At 43.7% G+C, this 22,353-nt stretch overlaps 1 protein-coding gene across 2 annotated transcripts in view; it reads right to left on the bottom strand.

The window, feature by feature from the left end:
- Positions 1-22,353, bottom strand: part of ADAMTSL1 (ADAMTS like 1) — a gene marked incomplete at both ends in the record, with an annotated part of 462,446 nt that overhangs the window by 177,475 nt on the left and 262,618 nt on the right. For both annotated transcript variants that reach the window (XM_082843595.1, XM_082843596.1), the window contains 2 exons: positions 795-974; positions 15,170-15,380. In XM_082843595.1, the coding sequence (XP_082699721.1) occupies positions 795-974; positions 15,170-15,380 (391 nt within the window). The remainder of the gene's footprint in view (positions 1-794; positions 975-15,169; positions 15,381-22,353) is intronic.

Genomic DNA, 22,353 nt, shown 5'->3' with positions numbered 1-22,353 from the left:
ACAAGTTGCAGCTGGGTATCCATGAATTAGTTCGTGCTAGTGTTCAAGTAGGAATGATTTAGAGAAGTCGGTTAGTTGGGGATCTATCCCTAACTTACGAGGCAAGTCAGGAACGGCAATGCCGATGCAGCCATCTCCCCAGATGCAGGGCGACGGGGGAAATCAGCTGCTCTGGCTGGGAAGCTGTTGATGTTCCGGAGCCAGAAAACTGACAGGAAAGAGGCAGGATTTCCTTGGCCTTCTTTTCCTAATAAATCATGTGCCTCATTCTCCAGTAACTTGGAAGAGAAAAACTAGAGAGGCTTTGCCTTTCCTGAGGAGAGACTAGAAACATCTGGGAGTAGGAGAGGCAGGGGGGTCAAGGAGGCGGGAGCGAAGGTAGAGGAAGAACCCGGTGTTCTGAGTAGAATCCCGGGCCCGAACGGTACGCATGAATGAGGCCTGGTTTTGTTGCGCGAAGGGCCCGTTTACAGTTCCCCGCTTCTGACTGTGGAGTGAGGGCTGGCCGCTTAACTCGCATCCCCGCAGCCCAGTTAAAATCTAGTTACACGATATGGTATATCAGCGCTTACAGAAACTCTGTGCCATGCAGAACTGATTCACTTTGCTGCACACCTGAAACTAACACCAAAGTGTAAATCAACTATGCTCCAATAAAAATGAAGAAAACAAGACTCTGTTCCACAGTGTTAGGAGGATTATTTTGTTCTCCTCTCGCCTTCTGTATCTATAAGCTTGGGTGCCTTCTCCTCCTTCTGCCTCTTTTGTCATCTCCTTCTGAGAAGCATACCTACCTCTGTCCAGTCAGAGAGCAGCCACTCGCTGGGGCAGTCATCTTTCTTGCAGGCTTGCTGGGAGGCCAGTTTGGGGGCCGAACAGAAGGTCTCTGGAAGCTCCAAGAAGCTGCCATCAGCCATGCGCTGTTTGCAAAGAACCTCGCGCTTCTGGATGCCCCCTCCGCAGGTCCTGGAACACTGGAGAAGGAGGAGAAAGCAGACCCTGCATAGGACAGTAGCACATTTGACTGCTAATTCTTACCTTAGCCTTGGTTTGACTCAAGAGTGAAAAAAGAACAACAACAAAAAAAAAAAAGAAAAGGAAGAATACCCGGGAACCAGCCCAAAGGATTTTGCTTCCTCTCCTTGAAATGAATTTTGTAGCAAGTTCTACACCCTCTGCTCTTAATCTCAAATATGTAGCTAGGGCACCCAGGAATTTCACGGGCCTTTAAATCTTAGAAAGTTGGTTCTACCTAGGGGCAGGACAGGAATAAAGATGCAGATGTAGAGAACAGATTTGAGGACACAGAGAGGGGGAAGGGTAAGCTGGGACGAAGTGAGAGAGTGGCATGGACATATATACACTACCAAACGTAAAATAGATAGCTAGTGGGAAGCAGCCGCATAGCACAGGGAGATCAGCTCGGTGCTTTGTGACCGCCTAGAGGGGTGGGATAGGGAGGGTGGGAGGGAGACGCAAGAGGGAGGAGCTATGGGGATATATGTATACGTATAGCTGATTCACTTTGTTATGGAGCAGAAACTAACACAACATTGTAGCCCAGTTGTACTCGAATAAAGATGTTAAAAAAAAAAGTTGGTTCTAAACTATGATTTGCAGTCACCCAAGACAACTGGTTTAAAAGGTTATATAATAGAGGGCTAAACATATTTATGACCCAGTGAAAATAATCTGTGCTGCTTCCAGAATGAGCAAGAGGGAGCTGCTGCCACCAGTGTAGATCTGGAGGAAATAACCTGCAGAGAAGGCAGCACTTCCTCTCTCTCTAAGTGTAAACATCCACTCTACCCTATTGGAGGGGCGGTAGATTTGAGGCTTGGTTTTCCGAAGGACTCCCTGGAACACGTTTCTTGTAGGACTGGTGTTTTTTTAGCGCGGTGGGAGCAAGACCCATGGAAATTTGGGATACAAGAAAAATCACCTCATGTTAGTGGTTTTCAGCAGGACCCCAATCAAACACACCATTTACATGTAATTTAATAGTTATCATCCAGTTGCCCGCGGCGGGGCAGGAGGCTGTCATTCCAGGACTCTGTTCCTCCCTTGCGGTAGGCAAAGCAGCCCTCCGTTTTCAGCTGGGCACAAGACCTTTTGGCATACAGACTATATTTGCTGACCTCCCTTGAAGGTGCCACGTGACTAAGTGCTGGGCAAAAGGATATACGTAGAATGTTGTGTGCAACTTCAAGGAAAAACCCACAGAAAGAAAATGTGGCATTTTCCCCTTCCCGCCTCGTCCTTGCTGGCTGGAATTTGAACACGATGTCTAAAATTTAACCTTCCGCCTTGGATGGCGACAGGCAAAAGGAGGGAAGCAGCCTATCTTCGTGGGGGTGAAGCCAACATACCGGCCCTGGATGGCCTGTGTGTGTATAAGAGGAAAACACTTCTCTCTCTTATCTAAGCCACTGTGCCTTTGGGTGTCCTGTCATTTTTAGTCCATCTAACTCTAGCTAGAAAGACAAATACTGTATGAAATCACTTACATGTGGAATCTAAAAATTACAACAAACTAGTGAATGTAACAAAAAAGAAGCGGAATCACAGATATAGGGAACAAACTAGCGGTTACCAGTTGGGGGGGGAGGGGCAATATAGGGGTGAGGAAGTGGGAGATACAAACTACTGGATGTAAGATGGGCTCAGGATGTATTATACAACAAAGGGAATATAGCCAATATTTTGTGATGACTAAATGGAAAGTAACCTTTAAAAACTGTATAAAAAATTTAAAAAAAAAAAGAAAAAAGGAGGCATAGGCACAAATGCTAAGAAAGAGGGAAAAGAAAAAGAAAAATCTAACCCTAGCTAATCTACCAACCATGACTACTCTCTTCTGCGGGTGGAGGGATTTTCTTTTAAAACTCTAAGGAGTGCTCTGCTTTCTTCAAGAATAGTCCCTTTTCTTGAATCTGCTGCCCTTGTGCTTGCTGAGAAATTAGGCCTGGGTATACAAAGGCTGAGCGTTTGTGCTGTAGGAGCTTCTCGTGCTGCAGCAGTGGGCTCTCCGAACTCATGGGGGTCTGTGATCAGTTGGCTGGAGTCAGAACTGCAAGGGGGATGGGTACCCAGAGTCAAGGTGAGGATGGTGATACAGTGCTCCTGCGTAGAGTCAGAATGCTGCTGTGGCCCAGCTGTCACCCTCTTATTCGGTGGTCCCAATCCTGATGCACTTTATTTATTTCTAAACATTTATTTAATTAATTATTTTTGGCTGTTGTTGGGTCTTCGTTACTGCGCGCGGGCTTTCTCTAGTTGCGGAGAGCGGGGGCTACTCTTTGTTGCGATGGGCGGGCTTCTCACTGCAGTGGCTTCTCGTTGCAGAGCACGGACTCTAGGCACGCGGGCTTCAGTAGTTGTGGCTCGCGGGCTCTAGAGCACAGACTCAGTAGTTGTGGCGCACGGGCTTAGTTGTTCCACGGCAAGTGGGATCCTCCCAGACCAGGGCTTGAACCCGTGTCCTCTGCATTGGCAGGTGGATTCTTAACCACTGTGCCACCAGGGAAGCCCCTGCTGCACTTTAAAACCACCTGGGAGCTTTTGAAAAGTCCAGAGTCCTGGGCCCCATCTCAGATCCATTAAACTCTGGGATATATGTCCCAGACATTAATTTTTTAAATTAAAAAACATTCTTTTTTTAAACCTCCCAGGTAATTCTATGCAACCAGGATTGAGAACCATCTCTCCAAATGAATGCCCGTCCATCATTTCCAATGGGAGTAAAATAAACATGGAGGGGAAAACCTGGGACCCAGAGCAGCCTCTGTTAGAGCCAGTGGTTATGTGGAGTATCTTATAAGGTGTATGGGTGTCCATCCAATTTGAATAAATGCTCCCAATATAAACAGGTAGGTGAATAAGAACAGCGTTCAGATTTAAGCATCTTACTGAATGTGGCAATAAGGTAAAATGCAGGTTAATTTTTTCTCTCTTTCAAATTAAGGAACGGATGAAAATAATTGGTTTTATTTTAAGGGTGACATTGTAATGTGCTATAGAGTGTGACCACTCACTTAAAATAACAGAACTGAGGGCTTCCCTGGTGGCGCAGTGGTTGAGAGTCCGCCTGCTGACGCAGGGGACACGGGTTCGTGCCCCGGTCTGGGAAGATCCCACATGCCGCGGAGCAGCTAGGCCCGTGAGCCATGGCCGCTGAGCCTGCGCGTCCGGCGCCTGTGCTCCGCAGCGGAAGAGGCCGCAACAGTGAGAGGCCCGCATACCGCAAAAAAAAATAAATAAAAAATAACAGAGCTGAGTTGTCACTTTGCAGATAGGACCTGATTTAAGGGACAGACCCTCAGATGATTCCCCCCTAACACTATATGGAATTCTGTGCCAACTGTATGACAAAACAGCTGCAAGAAAAGTTAAAAAAAAAATCAGCTTGTAATTTTGAAGTTTGACCTACACAGAAAACTTGCAGGAAATTCTCAACACCCAAAGATAAAGTAAGACTCCTGAGAATGTCCTTCAGAGCCCTCACAGTCTGAGCTGCATTGAGCTTCTCAGCCACGTCCCTTGCCGGCCTGCTGTGGGCTGGTGCTTTAGCTGCAGTGGACAATCTGCCCTTCCCTGGGCCCACAGATGCCTCCTCTGCTCAGGCCTTTGATCACGTTGTTCACTCTGGGAGCAATGCCCTTCACCTCTCTGTCCATCCAGAAACTTCCAAGATATCCTTGAAGGCCCAGCTCACCGGCCACTTCTTCAGGAAAGCCTCTTTTAACCCCTCTGCCTCATGGTGTATAAGTCACCTCCCACCCACCCCACCTTGACCTGGAAGGGTACTGCACATCCCATTAGGGCTGGTTGCTTATGCTCCCGCTATTTTCCTCCGCCTCCCTGCATTCACATAGGATTATGCGACTTTTGAGGAAAGGGAACGTATTCATCTTTCTATTCCCCAGTGCCTAGTATAGCATCTGGCAAAGAGTGTACACTTCATAAATGTTTGTTGAACCGATGACTGGATGAACGAAAGGGCCAACAAGCCAGATGCTGAAAAGATGTAAAACAAACATCCAGCTGATGGGCTGCACATCCACCTTTTATCGGACTGTTTTATCATTAGCCAGAAGCCTCTTCTAAGTAAGTCAGCGGTGGGTTTCAGCCAGCTGCAGCGCGTACCCTGCGGGGTGCTCTGATCCTCCAGGGATGGCAGACAACCCTCTGGCTGGGTTAATGTCGTCAGGGGTTTGGCTTTTAAACGCTTGTCTCAACTTCGCTCAAAAAGTTTCCCTGGTGTGTACACTGAGGAAAAGGTGGTTTTCAAAACAATTTTTTAATTGTAGAAGATGAAATCTCAAATTAGTAAAGGTTCCAAAGTCTGTGATGACTTTGTGAACTGGTCAAGGTTACGCGGTGAGGCTGATAGCTCTGACGTGAGAGGCAGAATGCAAAGGAGAAAAGATTTTAAAAGCAGAAGCAAGAGAAATTTAATAAAATGACATGAAAAATGTTTGCTTTATGAATCGTCATTGAAAATAATATTGTGGTATGAAGATGTAGACCTCTGGCAATGGGTATTGTTTTAAAATATATTCCATAAACAGAATAAATAACCCAAAAGAGTATGTATATTGCTTCTCCTTGTTGCCATGCATATTTCATGATATAAGGTCATGGGTTCATTAGTTTTATAAGAAAAGTAAAAACAATACAACATGAGGAACACGTAAAAGTTACGTTTCTATACAAAAATACGATGGCCTGAGTGTCCTGTATTTTTAAGGACTTCCCCATGATCAGCACATTCATAAATTCTGCCTCTTTTGACATTTTTGGTTTCATGCTGACAGTTCAATTCACTGACAGCTGAGTTCACTTCCTTGGTACCTCGAGTCACACATTGACCCCAACACAAAGTGATGTCTACATTCTGTTTCTAAGGTCAAGTTGCCAGTTTTAACATGATGTGCTCTGCTTAGCTTCTAACTCATTTCATTCCTTTCTTCATTCGCTCATTCATTCTTTCATCAAACATTTCCTGAGTACTTGTTGAGTGCCAGGCACTGTACTAGGTGCTGAGGACTTAAGATGACTTAAGATGGTCACTACGCCTCAGTCCAGTCACTGCACTTTACCCTAAGGTGTGATCAGTTTTACAAAAGAGGGAATATAGACGAGAGTGCAACCAAGTCTTTATGGGAAAGATGGGGAAGGCTTTGCAGAAGAAGTGACACAGAAAGGGTTGGCCGGGGAGACAGGAGCGCTGGCAGAGTCGGACCACGTGTGCACAGATGGAGAAACACGGCACGTTCACACACCTCCAATGAGTCCTGAGAAGGCAGAGCTTAGGGTTCACGGGGACGTGTAATTGGGAAAGGAGACTGAGAAGGCGGATGAGTGGCAGACAGTGAAGGGCCTTGGACATAACTGGACATACTCTTAAGACCCTGGGGTGTCATTAAAGGTTTTAAAGTAGGAGGTAACACGATCTAATTTGCAGAAATGATTCAGGTGGCAAAGGAAAATGGGTTCCAAAGAGTACCGCCCTGTGAGATGTTAATAGATGTGCCAGGGAGAAAAGGTTTCGTTGTCAAATACGTCTGAACGACAGTGCATGCCACACCCCTATTGGGGGGTTCTGAGCACGTATTAATATTTTAAAGGTCTGACAGAGGGCCTGTAGTAAAGAACCACTGATATCAGGTTGGGAAACGTCAGATCAGAGCTAGGTGAGACAGTACAGGGAGAGCAAGTAAAAGGCTGTGTGTAGTAGTTTGGTTAGTTGAGAGCGCTGGAACCAAGGCAGTGGCAGAAGGATGAGAGAGGAAGAGAGCACTGGGGGGTTGGGAAGATACAGGAGGTGGAATCAACAGGACGTGGGTGTTGACTGAGTGTGAAGAACAAATGAGGTTGAGATGGCACTAGTTTCTCGCTGGAGAACAGGCTAGATGGTGGTGTTACCCACAGCACAAGGTCCACGAGGGAAGGCCAGGTCTACGGGGGAAGGTGGCAGGTAGGTGTGTTATCGAGCTTGACGTTAGACCTTCAGAATTTGAGGTAACTTTGCAACATATGAGGTTGAGAGGTTCAAAGGGTAATCAGAGAGTGTTTAGTATATAACAGTGGGAAAAACTAAGTCAAACTGAAGGAAGGCTCAGAAAAACAACAACAAAAAAAATGAGGACTGGAATCTCACTTACTAAACAAAATTATTAAATAAGAACAGAATTTCTATATGGGCCACTTTGTGAATTAAAATTATCTTGTTAATCTAATATCGATTAAGCTTTCTTAACCCTGGAAGTGCAAGGGGTGTGCAGTATATCTTCTGGGTTTAACATTCCTGTTACTTCGTGAAGCATGGGCTAGCATACCCACTAAAATTCAGAGCAATTGTTAAAAAGAATTTTCTGCTAATAAATAAAAACAAAAACACTTCACCTGTGAAATGTGAACTCTGATCTGTTTTGCTGACATTTATTTATTTTTTAATTAATTATTTTTTGGCTGCATTGGGTCTTTGTTGCGCGGGCTCCCTCTAGTTGCAGTGAGCGGGGGCTACTCTTTGTTGTGGTGTGCAGGCTTCTCATTGCAGTGGCTTCTGCTGTGGCAGAGCACGGGCTCTAGGCCTGCGGGCTTCAGTAGTTGTGGCACGTGGGCTCAGTAGTTGTGGCTTGCGGGCTCTAGGGTGCAGGCTCAGTAGTTGTGGCGCACGGGCTTAGGTGCTCTGCCCTAAGGATCTTAGGATGTGGGATCTTCCCGGACCAGGGCTCGAACCTGTGTCCCCTGCATTGGCAGGCGTATTCTTAACCACTGCGCCACCAGGGAAGTCCGATATTTACTGTTGCTTCTAGAGGTAGGATCAAGCATCCATTTCTTTGTGAAATACACTACTAAAAACTAAGATAAATATCCCAATAGATTTTTTTCCTCCCTGGATACAACATTTTAAATAAAGATGGTCTCTAACTCATGAGGAGTTACATTTTAGTCACTGGTATATAACAAAACTGATGACTACATTGACTCTTTCTGCCAAAATTCAGCCCTCTAGTCCAGATCAAAGTCATTCTTTCCTGTGTGGTGTGTTCAAATCTAAATGAAAATTTTAATTCTCAAGTATTTATAGTTATTAAAATTCTCTTTTTTTCCCCTAAATATTACCAGCAGGGACTCTTCTCTCATATATCTTTTTACATAGCTAAACTACAGGCATTCTGAATTGTAACCCTGAATAAAAAAAAAAAAAAAAAGAAAAAAAGGTTTACAGGTAAGTGGCCACATAATCACAGTTTCAAGCAAGGGGGGAACATAGGGGCTGTGCTGATTGCTTCAGTCTCTATACAGATGTGAGCAATATGTATGTACAGTGGGTGGACACAGTCCTGCACATAAAACACAGGCCATATAGAGAAACAGAAATGATGCTTCAGAGTGGACTCTCTCATTCATTTCAGGTTAATCTTTCTCGCATCTTTCTCTTCTTCTCTCATTTCTGTTTTAAAGTTTTTGTTTTAGAATAAAAACAAGTAAGATTGATGCCTACAGAGCTCACGCGTAGTGGCAAGAGGAGTAGAAGGCAGACTTTTACTTTGTGCTAATGGAGACAAATAGGCTCATCAGCCCACAGTCTAGCAGACTGAAGCAGGCTGAGTCATGACCCCAGAGATATCTATGTCCGTATCACTGGAACCTGTGCACATTTGACCTGACATGGTAAAAGCGACTTTGCAGAGGGTATTCAGTTAGACATCTTGAGATGTGGAGATTACCTGGGTTATCAAGGTGGGGCTGATGTGGTCACAATGGTCCTTGTAAGACGATGGCAGGAGGACTGGAGTCAGACAGGGTATAAAGACAGAATCTGAGGTTGGAGGGAAGTGCTTTGAAGCTGGAGGAAGGGGCCATGAGCTAAGAAAGCCAGAAGCCTCTAGAGGCTGGAAAAGGCAAACAGATCCCCCCCTAGAACTTCTAGAAGGAATGCAAACCTGCCAACACCTTGATTTTAGCCAAGCGAAACTGATTTCAGACTTCTGACCTCCTGAGCTATAAGATAATACATTCATGTTCTTTTAAGCCACGAGTGTGTGGTAATTTGTTATAGCAGCAAGAGGAAACATACACAGATTAACTACCCTGGATAATGCAACAAATACTGAGTTTTATGTAAACTGCTGATTTTTGAGCTGATATCAGATTTCCTCACAATTTAACAGTTTAGAGCAAATTGTAAAGAGGTTTTGGGAATGCTGCACTGCATAGTGGAAAAAAGAATGGATTTTGACTCATACAGATCCCTTTCCATTTACTGGCTATGGGAGCCGGGACAAACACAGCCTCTCTGAGCCTTGTTTCCTCAAAGGATTGCCGTAGGGATTAAAAGATAAACTGAAGAGCAGGAGAATGAACTCTACTAAATAAAGTCTGAATTCATGCTAACCTCACAGTGCTTTAGTTTCCTCATCTGTAAACTGAGGATCAGAGTAGTAACTATCACATCAAGGATAGTGAGGATTAAATACGTTAAAAATAAAAGTGAATTTCCTATAGTTACAAAACAAAAGTGAGTCACAGATGAAGACAACAAACTTACGGTTCCCAGGGCATAAGGGGAGGGGGGAGGATAAATTGGGAGATTGGGACTGACATATACACACTACTATATATGAAATAGATAGCTAATAAGAACTGGCTGTATAGCACAGGGAACTCTACTCAATACTCTGTAATGGCCTATATGGAAAAAGAATCTAAAAATAAAAAAGAGTGGATATATGTATAACTGAGTCACTTTGCTGTACACCTGAAACTAACACAAGATTGTAAATCAGCTATACTCCAATAAAATTTTTTAAAAAGTGAGTTAATAAGTGTTATTGGAACCCTGCTATAGATATGAGCATATGTCCAACCTTAACTCCCTCCTTTGTGATCTTTTTAAAAATGATTTTAATCTACTTTTAGATTAGCATTAAAAATATCCTTTCTGGGCTTCCCTGGTGGCGCAGTGGTTGAGAGCCCGCCTGCCGATGCAGGAGACACAGGTTCGAGCCCTGGTCCGGGAAGATCCCACATGCCGCGGAGCAGCTAAGCCCATGCGCCACAACTGCTGAGCCTGTGCTCTAGAGCCCACGAGCCACAACTGCTGAGCCCACATGCTACAACTACTGAAGCCCGCGCACCTACAGCTCGTGCTCCACAACAAGAGAAGCCACTGCAGTGAGAAGCCCGCGCACCGCAACGAAGAGTAGCCCCTGCTCACCGCAACTAGAGAAAGCCCGCGCGCAGCAGCGAAGACCCAATGCAGCCAAAAATAAATAAATAAAATAAATTTATTAAAAAAAATCCTTTCTATTTCAAATACAGCAGTGTGTATAATAACCTAAATGGGAAAAGAACTTGAAAAAGAGTAGGTACATTTGTATATATAACTGAATCACTTTGCTGTACACCTGAAACTGACACAACATTGTTAATCAACTATACTCCAATATAAAATAAAAATTTTAAAAAAGTTCCTAGAACTGCACTGGATACATACTCTTTTTAGAATAAGAAGAAGCTCCTGAAATGTATCAAGGGCTCCATAAATGAACAGGCACACTTGCCATGGACCTTTTCAGCACCATTCTCTATGCTTTACACACCTGCATGGGTGTGGTGGGTTCTCACTGAGACTGGGTTACTGCTATTACTGGCCTGACGGTCTAACTCAGGAGTCGTGGGAAAGCAGCAGGTAAGGTGGTATGTGACTGTTAAATGAACAGCACTGACCGTGAACGCCATGTGGCTGCAGAGCAGGAGGGTAGTAGAGGAGTCCTGGTGGGAGAGGTGGGACTCCTGCCGGCTTTGACAGGCAGAGGGGAGGGGAACTGCGGGTGGGCAGGGAGAAGCGTGGGCAGAAGGAATGCACAAGCAGGGATGGGAGAACCACAGTTAAGAGATGGGCAGGGGCAGACGTGCAGAGGGATGAAGACCTGACTAAGCCATTGTGCTTTATTATATGGCAATGGAGAGTCACTGAAAAAAATCCTAGCAGAAGACTCTCATGATCAAGGTGTCTCAGACTGACGTATGCATCTGCAACAGTGGTTCTCAATCATGGTGCTGTAACACCCCAGTTGTGAAAATGATCTCTCGTGAGGTGTATAAAAAGTAATATAATGGATGGACCTAGAGGTTATCATATTAAATGGAGGACTTCAGACAGAGAAAGACAAATATCATGTGATATCACTTATATGTGGCATCTAAAAAAGTGGTGCAAATGAACTTATTTACACAACAGAAATAGGCTAACAGACATAGAAAACAAACTTACAGTTACTGAAGGGGATGCCAAGGTGGCGGGGGGAGATAAATTGGGAGTTTGAGATTAGCAGATACACACTACTGTATATAAAACAGGATAAACAACAAGGACCTACTGTATAGCACAGAGAACTATATTCAATGTCTTGTAATAACCTATAATGGAAAAGAATCTGAAAAAATATATATAAAACTGAATTGCTTGGGCTTCCCTGGTGGCGCAGTGGTTGACAGTCCGCCTGCTGATGCAGGGGACACGGGTTTGTGCCCCAGTCTGGGAAGATCCCACGTGCCACGGAGCGCCTAGGCCCGTGAGCCATGGCCGCTGAGCCTATGCGTCCGGAGCCTGTGCTCCGCAACGGGAGAGGCCACAACAGTGAGAGGCCCGCATACTGCAAAAAAACAAAACAAAACAAAACAAAACTGAATTGCTTTGCTGTACACCAGAAAGTAAGGCTACATTGAAAATTAACCATACTTCAATAAAACATTTGAAAAAGTAATATACAGCCAACACCAAAGATGATGATGAAGAGGAGGAGGAGGATGTGTGTATATTTAATAAATTAGACAGGATTCAGGAGACCTAATGCACTAAGTACGTAAGTGTTTCAGAAGCCAACCAAAAAAACTCAACAAGCTATTATAGCTAAAATGCTAAAGATAAATATTAAGTGAGTCCTTCCCACAAGACCAAAGATGAAAACCAAGGGATGCAGTAGTGAGTAAGAGGTGAAATAAAGATGGCCCCCTAAACATCAAAGTTAGAATTAGAAATTAGATCTGTGTTTCATTTCTGCATAATTGTTTCTAAACTAAAACGTTAACATAAATCTCTGGACTCCATACTTGTCTCCTCAGACCTATAAAATGTGTAAATCTTGGCTACTTGTTACTTGTCAGGCAAAAATGCTCTACAAAGGACAAAGGAGGTTGCGTTCTTAGCTGGTAAATGACAATTTACGTAATTTATGTTTTTTTTCCCCAGAAAGCAAAGCATAGGTAATACGCATGAGGTCAGTGGTAGCCCAATATTCAAAAAGCAAGGAAGGGGAGTTTCTCTCCTCAGGCAGGCCAATGGCCATCAGGTTGTTATCTGTCTTCCTTTAAATGAAGCATTTGATCCACCCTCTTCTTTTCTTTCATATGAAAAAAGACCATAAACTGGCTATTGAAGGATTAGAGACCTCAGCACTATCTCCTGGTACATGCAGGCAGCACTGCAGGTCCCCTCTCCCAGCAAGGACTGCCAAGGGACCAGAGGGCTGACCAGGCAAATGCATGGTCAACAGCTGATGTCTTAACTAAGTGGTGTCCTAGGACAACAGCCAGTTAGCTTGGAGATGCTTAAATTACTCCTGACTTATTCCATAAGCATAAACAATGACTTCCTCTCTCCTAATAAGTGGTCAGTAATAGCTGATTTTGCCTAAAAAACTTAACTAAAGAAGTAGGATTCTAGGAAATAATATAAGAATAGTCTATTGTTTCCTCTAGGTTCAGAGGGATTCCTAAAAGTGACCAAGGAGTCCTATGCACCAAATGTTTAACAGGGATTTTTCTCTGGAAGATAGAATCCCTGGTGGCTTTCACTTTCTATGTTCTTTATTTCTTATTATGTTTGAATATTTCTCACAATTATTATGCACTGGGTATGAAAAAGATCTTTATGCATTGTGTATGAAAAAGATCTTTTTAAAGGTCCTAATAAAGTATAGTCAGTGGTTCACTGGCTAACCTTCAAAGAGTTTTTACTATTACTTTCCTGATCTGAAAAATGGACTTAAATCCAACTCATCTTAAAGTCTTCTCCCTAATGGAAGGAAATAGAAAAAGTTTTCAGAATAAATTCATGTCTTAACAGGCCCAAGGGCGATGGAAAGTGGAAGAGTAATTGACTCCTTAGAAATCAACTGTTTCAAACAGGGCCACTGGGCATGGGGTGGCAGTGTTGGCAACAGACCGGAAAAGGTCATGTATATGGATGTGCTGGTCACTGCCATTATTCAGCATAGGTCACTGCCATTATTCAGCAGCATGTGTGGCTATTGAAAGAGGCTGGTGTTTCACTGACTTTCACGGTCAATATTATTACCTACAACTATGAAACAAACCTATCAGGAGGATATAAAGTAAAAAACTTCAGGGCTTGTGGGCAGTACTATTGACCTATTCATTCATTTTGTTATTCAATAAACATTTTGCCCAGAACTTATTAGGTACTTAATGGCAACACAAACTAATAATACAGGGACTCAGTTTCAACAGTAGAGGTTGATTGGGCTGAGCTCATCCTTTCTTAGTGTTATCATGGCTTAGTGGTGCAGTATGAAGCTGACGTATAGTTAAAGGTAAAAGTATAAATGCACCAGAAATCAGGAGACCTGGGTTCTGGACCAGGCTCTATGACCTTGGGCAAAACCATATCTAGGACACAGTTATATCATCTGTAACTAAAATGAAGACAATAAAATCTACTTTTCACTGGACTATTGTGAGGATTAACTTCAATTAGGTGTGTCACAACACATATTTCTTAACAGAACATGGTACATAGATGTTCAAAATATATAACATTCTCTTGACTTGCACAAACCATCACACAGTAGCATGGACTTTACAAACCTAGCCATATAGTACATTTAAGCTCAAAAAGGATATATATATAGTCAACGTCTGTTTCTAGATGCTCTATACGTTAGTGTGTTGCTCACTCATTACTGTTTGATTCTTTGAGCACTTTGTTAAATCACAGCCCCAAGAAGGGGAAGGAAGAAGGAAGGGGCTCTGTTCACTGGCTGTGAAGAAGCAGAGAGGACGCATGGAAATGGCAGCTCTTTGTCTCGGCACCAAGGCTGTCTTCCTCTCTCCTTCTCAGTTGGATGACCACATGATGTATCATTCTAACTGGGACACTTCTGAGAGTGAAAAACTGTTTCAGTAAAAGGAGGGTGTAAGTCCCCCTCACCTTTCAGGCTTACTTTTTGTGACTTTCGTTGTCACTTTAAAACCACGTCTGATATTCTAATAGGGAGGCAATTGTACAATAAGATTTTATCCAAGTAATCAATCTAAAATCCTGTATTTTTTAAAGGCATGCAAAAAGGTTACTTAACTAAAGTTTGATAAATATATATTAATTTTAGAGAGGATCTGAGGATAAAATAATTGTATTTTTATTATTATAATATATGCTTGAGAATGGGGTCAGCAAACTGTTCTGTAAAGGGGCAGAGTAAATGTTTTAGGTTTTGTGGGCCATATGGTCTCCGTCACAACCAAGCGGTTCTGCCCTTATAATGCAGGAACGTCACAAAAAACACATAACAGAGTGGGTGTGGCTGTCTTCCAATAAAAGTTTATTTACAATAATTGGTTGTGAACTGGATTTGGCTTTAGGGCAACAGTTTGCCAACCCCTGCTTTAAACAATAGTTCCCCGTGGATCAGGAAAATTTTAAAAGTCTGTAATTAACTCGACTTCTAACGTTCTATTTTGCTAAGGAATTATGTTTTAAAAAAAAAAAAGAAAAGCCATTGCCTGGTATCTCTATCTCTTTGAATTTTAAATAGCAAAAGCTAGAAAAAGCACACATTCAGAAAATGCAGCTTTATGGTAATTTACCCACCACACAGTCCTTATTAAAAAAAATTTTTCCTTAGCTCAGTGAAAACTTTGTCATGAATGTCACTGGAGGCGGTACAGTAGAAAGAGCTTGGTAATTGTAATGAAAAGATCTGGATTTGAATAAGGTTGGGGGAGTACTAAGCAAGGAGGGATGAGCAGATCTTGCACAGTCCTTTAATGACACAACACTCTCACAGGGCACTTTCCCTGTCCCGAATCACTGCTGCAAACACAAACTCCAATACTGGGTAACCCCAGAACTCACCGGCTGCCACTGCGCAGGGTACCAGGCTGGGGGGCAGTTGAAGCGGTTACAAGCTTGCACCGTGTTGGGCTTGGGCTGGTGACACAGCTCATCAGCCAGGATTACTGTTTCATTCATCTCTCTGGAAAGTAGGTGGGAGCAGGAGACATCTCTGGTCTGCAGGCCAACCCCACAGGTGAGACTACATGGACTCCACTTGCCAATTTCCCACCTGGGAAGAAATCAGAGCCAGAGAGGAAGAGGACACCCTGAGCACTTGTGTAGAGAACAGGTCCCACGACGTCAAATGTTACCTAATGGAGTAAAAACACCTACCTGGGTATTTGGGAAGTTCTAGCACAAGATTGGCTAGGAATTCTATCCCAAACCTAGAACCCATCCTTTCCCTTCATGCTCTAGAATTCATTCAGAGTAAACAAAGTGGGTGATAAAATGGAACCTCCAATTTTTACCCACAAAATCACCAAGAATGGTCACAACCATGTCTCTTTTGATGAAACTTATAAGCTTCATCAAAATAGGAGGGTATGTTAGGTAAGATATAAGTTGAGCGCATAAAGGCGTTGGTTACCACATACTGAATAGCGGGTCTAGAAGAAAGCTTTCTGCTCATCTCTCTAGCCCCCATTCTTAGCAAGACTGAAAAATCTGTGCTTGTTTTTCTTTGGCTTCAAAATGAAAGGTTGCCGGTTCCAACTTCCTTCAAGCTTCCATCATAGCATAGAAACGTCTCGGTCTTATGTATGAAATAGCATCACTGCCTGGGACTGGAGAATGTAACAAAAGTGAGAGTTGCTAAATAGATTACTCTTCTCGAGGAGGAATAAGTGGAGAGAACAGCTCATTACCTAGAAGAGGAAGTCAACACACAGATGAGTTAAGGGCATGAATTGGTCATTCCAAATGGCCAAGTCTTGACAAGTACACTTAGAGTGGCCTGTAAAAACAGTCTCACTGCAATTCCCTGTTGATGCAGCCCCCAAAGTGGGGATAATAAAGAAACACCTCAGTTGCTTGGGCTTGGAGTGAGACATGTTCTTTATGATCAGTTTTAGAAAGTTCTGTTTACAGCGTGAGACACAAAGATTCTACAAACAGGAGTTAGCCAAGAAAAGCATGGCAAATAGATCCTTCAGTAGCTAGGCCTGCCTAGCTTTTGTAGCCAGCCCTGAAAATTGGTTTAAAAGTCTCTGGCTTTAATGTTTCTCATCAGGCTGTAAAACTGAGTGTAGCTTTCTCAATCTTTTCAACTACTCTGATAGGTAATTACCTTTCCAACCCCTATTTCCACAACCTCCTTTCCTACCCTATATTTAAGCCATATCTGTAATGAAGTACTGTGTTATCTTGATTCATGCCCCCTGGTTTTCTAGCTCTGTCTTTACTGAAGCTGTTACTCCTAATTTGGAATACTTTTGGTCTTTCCCTTGCCCCTCTAAATTTCTTCCATTTCTATATATCCAAATTTAACCCATATTTAAAGGATTGTATCCACATCTGCTCCAGACACCGAACATTTTCTCAGTTGTATTACAGTTATTCCATCTGTCAAGGACCCTACTAGAACATACACCTCTTGAAGGCAAGGTCCGTGTCTGAGTCAGTTTTGTACCTCTCGCAGGGTTCTTCATAGCTAACGTATATGGTTAATGTCTATGGTTAATACTTTTTTTTTTTTTAGATAGTTAACGTCTACGTTTACTACTGGATAATTAATGTATATGGTTAAGATTTTTTTTAAATAAATGAGCACATGGAAGGGACCTACCATCATCATGAGCACCTTACACACATTATCTCATTTAATTACTTCCAGAACACTGAGTTGGGCTCTACTGATTTTCCCTATTTTAAAGTTGAAGGAATCTGAAAATCCAAGTGGCTGCTTGCCCAAATACCCATAATTAGTAAGTAGTGAATCCAGGATCAAACTTGGGTGTGTCTGGCTCCAAAGCCTTTGTACCTTCTATTATACAATATCATCTTATCTCCGGAAAATACCTTGAGAACTGTCCTACAAACGTTCATAAAATTTTAAATGAATAAAAGAGGAGAGGCTGGGTTGAATATATTTCTTTTAGATCCTTGTATGAATGTCTATAAACTTATTTTTAGATCCCTAGCTTGGATAAATTCCAAGCTTCAAAATGTTGTGGGCTATTGGTTTTAAAAATATGTCCACACCAATGAGGTAGAACGGATGCTATGTGACTTCCAAGGCTAAATCAGAAAAAGGATGTAGCTTCCACTTGGCTCTCTCTCTTTGATTGCTTACTGTAGGGGAGGGCAGCTACCATGTCATGAGGACCCTGAGACAACCTGGAGGAAAGTCCACATGCAAAGGAACTGGGGCTGCTCACCCACAGTCAGCACCAATGTGCCAGTGACATGGGTCCCTGGCCCATGCTACCTTGCAAGCAGCTCTGCTGGACCACGGCTGGCCTTCAGATGATTTCAACCTCATGAGACACCCTGAGCCAGAACTGCCTTTCCAAGTTGCTCCCAGATTTCTCATTCGTTAAACTGTGAGAGGTAATAAATGTTTATTTTTGTTGTGAACTCCTAGGTTTTGGAGAAATTCATTATGCAATAATAGACAACTAATACAAGTATACATTTTCTCCCCCAAACCTGCATATGTTCGGCAAAAGACATATATGAGAAGGTTCAAAGAAGCACTATTCCTAATAGCTCAGCTGGGAAACAACCTAAATGTCCATCAGCAGTTGAACGGATAGATAATAATGATATATTCAGAAGCATGAATATAAACTACTACAACAACAAGCAACGTGACTGAATCTCACAGACATAAAACTGAGTGAACAAAACCACAACTGCAAAATCCATAGTGTGATTTCATTTACATAAAACTCAAAAACCAAAACTAATCTACAATGTTCGAAGTGAGGGTGGTGGTTACCCTTGGTGGGTAGTAACCAGAAGTAGAGTACGGTGGGGGGAGGGGGAGGGTTTCTGGGATGTGTTATCTTGATCTGGGCGCTGGATCTGCCTTCTCGGTGTGAAAAATCACCAGGCCATATGTGCGGAATTTGTGCACTTTTCTCTATATTTGTCATGCTTCAAAAGAGGATGTTTTCCTCCCTCCCCCCTCCCACTTTCAAGAGAAACACTAAACTGTTGTGGGTGTCAGGTAGAATCCAGCAACTACACCCAATGCTGATGACCTCTCTACGGATGTCTCATAAACGAGCCGCTTGCACAGCGAGTACTGGCCCAAGGCTGAAACTTGCCCTAATTTAGTCCCTACACCGCTGCTGCCCCTACTCCTGCCCTCACCTCTGGCAGAAATTTAGTCACTGGGATCTTGAAACAGAGGCATCTGGCAGCCATGAGGCCACTTCAATGCTGCTGGAAAAACTCACAAAACAGACATATCTGCTTACTCACGATAAAGGTACATTGCTTTCTCAAGGGAAGGAGGGCAGCAGAAGCCATCTGTGTGTTAAGCACTTTGCTGATTCTGGGTCAAAGAAGTATTTTAATCCATTTAGGCCAAACGAGGGAAAACAGAGAGATGCCCCCGCTGCTGCTCTCCTGCATAGGGGCTTCGATTGTGAGTGCTGGGTCCTGCTGGCTGACGGAGGGACTGTAGGCTGGCGGGACCCAGCCTGCGGGCAGGATTAGCTGTAGCTGGCAGCCTGGGAGACACTGACAGGCCTTCCCTGGGATTCTGGCTTCTCAGAAGCCCAGTGCTGAGGAGGACAGGGGCTCTGGACGTCCGAGGGCGAGGGCGTTTGTGCTTCTTCCCCCACGTTGTCTGGTTGACTTTAACTCATCTTTTCATCTTCACTGAAAATGTTACTTCCTCAGGGAGGAAGCCCTCAACTGGGTAAAATTTTCCTCTACGAGACGGTTCCACGAATACTCTCCATTCGGAAATTCTCAACACACTTGTTTTTTTCTTTTGTTCTATTGTGGTAAGAACACGAACCATGGGATCTACTCTCTTAACAAAATTTTAAGTGTGCAATACAGTATTGTTGTCTCTAGGTACACTGTTGTACAGCAAATCTCTAACACTCATCTTGCTTAACTGAAATTTTATGCCTGTTGATTGTAACTCTCCATTTCCCCCTCTCCTGAGCTCCTGGCAACCACCATTGCACTCTATGAGTCTATGAATTTGACTATTTTAGATACCTCATGTAAGTGGTATCATGTAGTCTCTGTCCTTCTGGGACTGGTTTATTTAACTTAGCATAAAGTCTTTAAGGTTCATCCATATTGTTACACATTGCAAAACTTCCTTCCTTTCTAAGGCTGAATAATATTCCATTGAAAGTATACATCACATCTTTATCTATTCATCTGCCCATGGGCATTTAAGCTGTTTCCACATCTTGGAAACAGCTACTGAGAACAGTGAGTGCTACAATGAATCTGAGAATGCTAGTATCCCTCCAAGGTCCTGATTTCAATTCTTTTGGAGAAGTGGCATTGCAGGATCGTGTGATAGTTTTATTTTTAATTTTTGGAGGAACCACTATACTGTTTTCCACAGTGGCTGCACCATTTTGTACTTCCCCCGACAGTGTGCAAGGGTTCCAATTTCTCTACATTCTTGCCAACATTTGTTGTCTTTGGTTTCTTGATGATAGCCATCCTGACGGGTCTGAGACGATATCTCATTGTAGTTTTCGTTTGCATTTCCCTGATGATTCGTGACACTGAGCATTTTTCGTATACCCGTCGGCCATCTGTATGTCTTCTTTAGAACGCACCTGTAATCCGAGTATCCTGCTCGACTATTACCTTGATGAGAGCATGAGGCTGTGCCTGTTTTGGTTTACCACTCGTTACGGGTTTAATTGTATCCCCCCAAAAGATATGTTGGAGTCCTAACCCCCAGTACCTCAGAATGTGACCTCATTTGGAAGTAGGGTCATGGTGGATGTAATCACTTAAGGTGAGGTCATCCTAGAGCAGGGTGGGTCCTTAATCCAATATGACAGGTACCTCATAAGAAGAGAGAGAGACACCCAGGGAGAATGCCATGTCATGACAGAGACAAAGATGACAGTGATGTATCTATAAGCCAAGGAATGTCGAGGACTGCCGGTAAACTCCAGAAGCTAGAAGAGGCAAGGAAGGATTCTCCCTCACACGTTTCAGGGACCGTGGCTCTGCTGACATCATAATTTTGGAATTGATTTTTGCCTCCAGAACTCTGAGAGAATAAATTTCTGTTGTTTTAAGTCACCCCATTTGTAGTCAATACTTTGTTATGGCAGCCCTAGGAAACCAAACGGCGACCTCAGTGCCTAGCACAGTGCCTGGAACACAGCAGATGCTCAGGAAGGATGAGGGGACTCAAGCTGAGTGGAACCCCAGTGATTCGTCACTTGCCTGGTCAACATCTCAGCTGTGTCCTCTGAACAACTGCCCACCCCAATTTCAAGGTCCCCAAAGCTCTGAACACCACTAGGTTTTCTTCAGTGTGGTGCAAACTATCTGGTAACAAAGCTGGACCTGGATTGACATGATGCCTTGACAGGTCACATCTCACTTGATGTAAATATTTATACATTTTACTGCAGTAATAGTAGCCTGTTGGATTATGGTGTTTTCCCCCCCAGAACTCACTACAGATGTTACACACTTAACGTCTTAGTAATCCTAACATATTTCAAAAATGCCCCAAATTCTGTATTCCAAAACACATCTGCTCCAATGGTTTTGGCTAAAGGATCTGTGGTTCTGTATATAGAGAAGAGTAAACATGATCACTATGATTTCTTTTAGCTTCTAGGCTTCAGGTGTTGGCTTCATGGTTGGGCTCACGGCCAAAATGTTCGGGAGACCGGTTCCCCCCGACTTCTCTTTCTATACTGTTTTCTTTCTGTTGAACCCTTCTTCTCCACATTCCTGTTTCTTTCTGCCAAAACCTGCTTGCAGGGAAGGCACTAGGCGTCGGGAGAGCACAGTGATGCCCTGTAGCTTCAGGCTGGACCTTGCCAAGCTTCTGCAATTGACTCCTGCCCAAGGGCAGGCAGGAGACAGGTTACCTCCCACCCCGCAAGGCTGGAATTAGGCTTCCTGCCCTCTGCCCAGCATCATGTGTCCTTGGGTTGGCCTGTCATTATCATTGGATTTTAGATTTTAGGCTTGGTTTCCTGATTTCCCCTTTGTTTTTCTGATGGTGCTGGAGTTCTGCCCAAAGTCTGACTTATTGGAACGTGGTCTTGTCACCCTGCCTGTATCTGGCCAGTTCTTGGCCTTGGGCACAGCAGAGAGACCCTTCGCCGTGAGCCATAAGCCATGATGTGACCACAACATATCCAGCTGACGTATTATGGCCAATAACAATAATAATACTAACATTGCCAGTGTTTACAGTGAGCCAGGTACTGTGCTGGTTGCTTTAAATGAGTTGCCTCCTTTAATCCTCTCCACAGCCCTGTGAGAGAGGTACTGTGATTATTTGCATTTTAAACAAGGAGTTGAGGCCTGAAGACGTTAAATGATTAATTAGTCATGGCCTAGAATGCCTCCTGCCAGGCCTCACACTGATGTCAACGCCACCTGCATCACGTCAAAGTCTCCCATGACTTGGACATGGGGGTGCTGAGAACGGGGCTGCTCCCTGTGACAGAGGCCAGCACTGCAGATTTTAGAAGCCCCAGCTCTGCATTTTCCCAGCAGGACTCAGGGCTAAGCTCCCCCCCCGGATGTGGGACACATATCTGAACTTACGTATTACCTACATCAACTCTATGAAGATGGTATTATCCGTTCTCCCATTTTACAGGGCAATACAACAGAGGCTCTGACCAGACAAGCAACTTGTCCGAACTCACACGGCTAGTAAACAAGGCAATCAGGATTCAAACCCAGGCAGCCAGGCTACGGCTTCTGAGGGCCAGGATGATGAAGACAGCAGTACAAACTAGATCTGAGATGCAAAGTTTAGGATCCCCGGTGCTCACAGCTTCAGAAAATGACAAATGGCAAAATGACAGATCTATTCCTCAGTGATAGAAGCAGCCGCCACTGAAGCCGCCCAGGGTCACGAACAGTTGTTTTGCAGTGAAGCAGCGGTGGGACTTGGCAACTGAAGGGCAAAGGCAGAGTGTGGTTCCCCCGCGCGCATGTTTGTTTTTTTGTGAAGGTGGCTGTAAGAGGCAATTTGGGCAATCAAGGGCCCACGGTGGTTGCAGCTT

The sequence above is a fragment of the Leucopleurus acutus genome, assembly GCF_964270905.1.
Source record: "Leucopleurus acutus genome assembly, chromosome: 7".
NCBI classification, from domain to species: domain Eukaryota; kingdom Metazoa; phylum Chordata; class Mammalia; order Artiodactyla; family Delphinidae; genus Leucopleurus; species Leucopleurus acutus.
This window is presented reverse-complemented; position numbering and strand designations above follow the sequence as displayed.